The sequence below is a fragment of the Oxyura jamaicensis genome (assembly GCF_011077185.1).
Source record: "Oxyura jamaicensis isolate SHBP4307 breed ruddy duck chromosome 22 unlocalized genomic scaffold, BPBGC_Ojam_1.0 oxy22_random_OJ68650, whole genome shotgun sequence".
In the NCBI taxonomy this organism is placed as follows: Eukaryota; Metazoa; Chordata; class Aves; order Anseriformes; family Anatidae; genus Oxyura; species Oxyura jamaicensis.
The window spans coordinates 1-426 of NW_023304598.1; the positions used below are offsets into that span (position 1 = coordinate 1).

Genomic DNA, 426 nt, shown 5'->3' on the forward strand with positions numbered 1-426 from the left:
CCCAAAGATGTCCCCTTGTCCCCAGGGATGTCCCCGGGGATGTCCCCTTGTCCCCAGGGATGTCCCCGGGGATGTCCCCTTGTCCCCAGGGATAACTCCTTCTGTCCCCAGCGATGTCCCCTCATTCCCAGGGACATGCCCCTGGCCCTGGTGATGTCCCCAGGGATGTCCCCCCCCTGTCCCCCGGGATGTCCCCCCCCCGCCCCCCGGGGGGGTCCCCCCGCGCCGGCCCCCAGGGGTGTCCCCCAGGGGTGTCCCCCAGGGGTGTCCCCGTGCCGCCGCTCACCCGGACTCCCCTTCTCGCTGCTTGCCGAGCTGAACTCCGCCGACTGCAGCTGGCAGGGGACACAAGGGGACACAAAGGGGACAGCGTCAGAGGGGTGCCCCCGCCCGGCCCCCCTCCCGCGGGGAGCCCCCCGCCCACTC

The 426-nt window shown here is 72.8% G+C and overlaps 1 protein-coding gene across 1 annotated transcript in view; it reads right to left on the reverse strand.

Moving 5' to 3' along the window:
- Positions 1-286: 286 nt before the first annotated feature.
- The window catches only part of LOC118158210 (dematin-like), a gene marked incomplete at both ends in the record, with an annotated part of 1223 nt that continues 1083 nt past the window's right edge, over positions 287-426 (reverse strand). The window contains one exon of the mRNA XM_035312837.1: positions 287-335. Coding sequence (XP_035168728.1) covers positions 287-335 — 49 coding nt within the window. The remainder of the gene's footprint in view (positions 336-426) is intronic.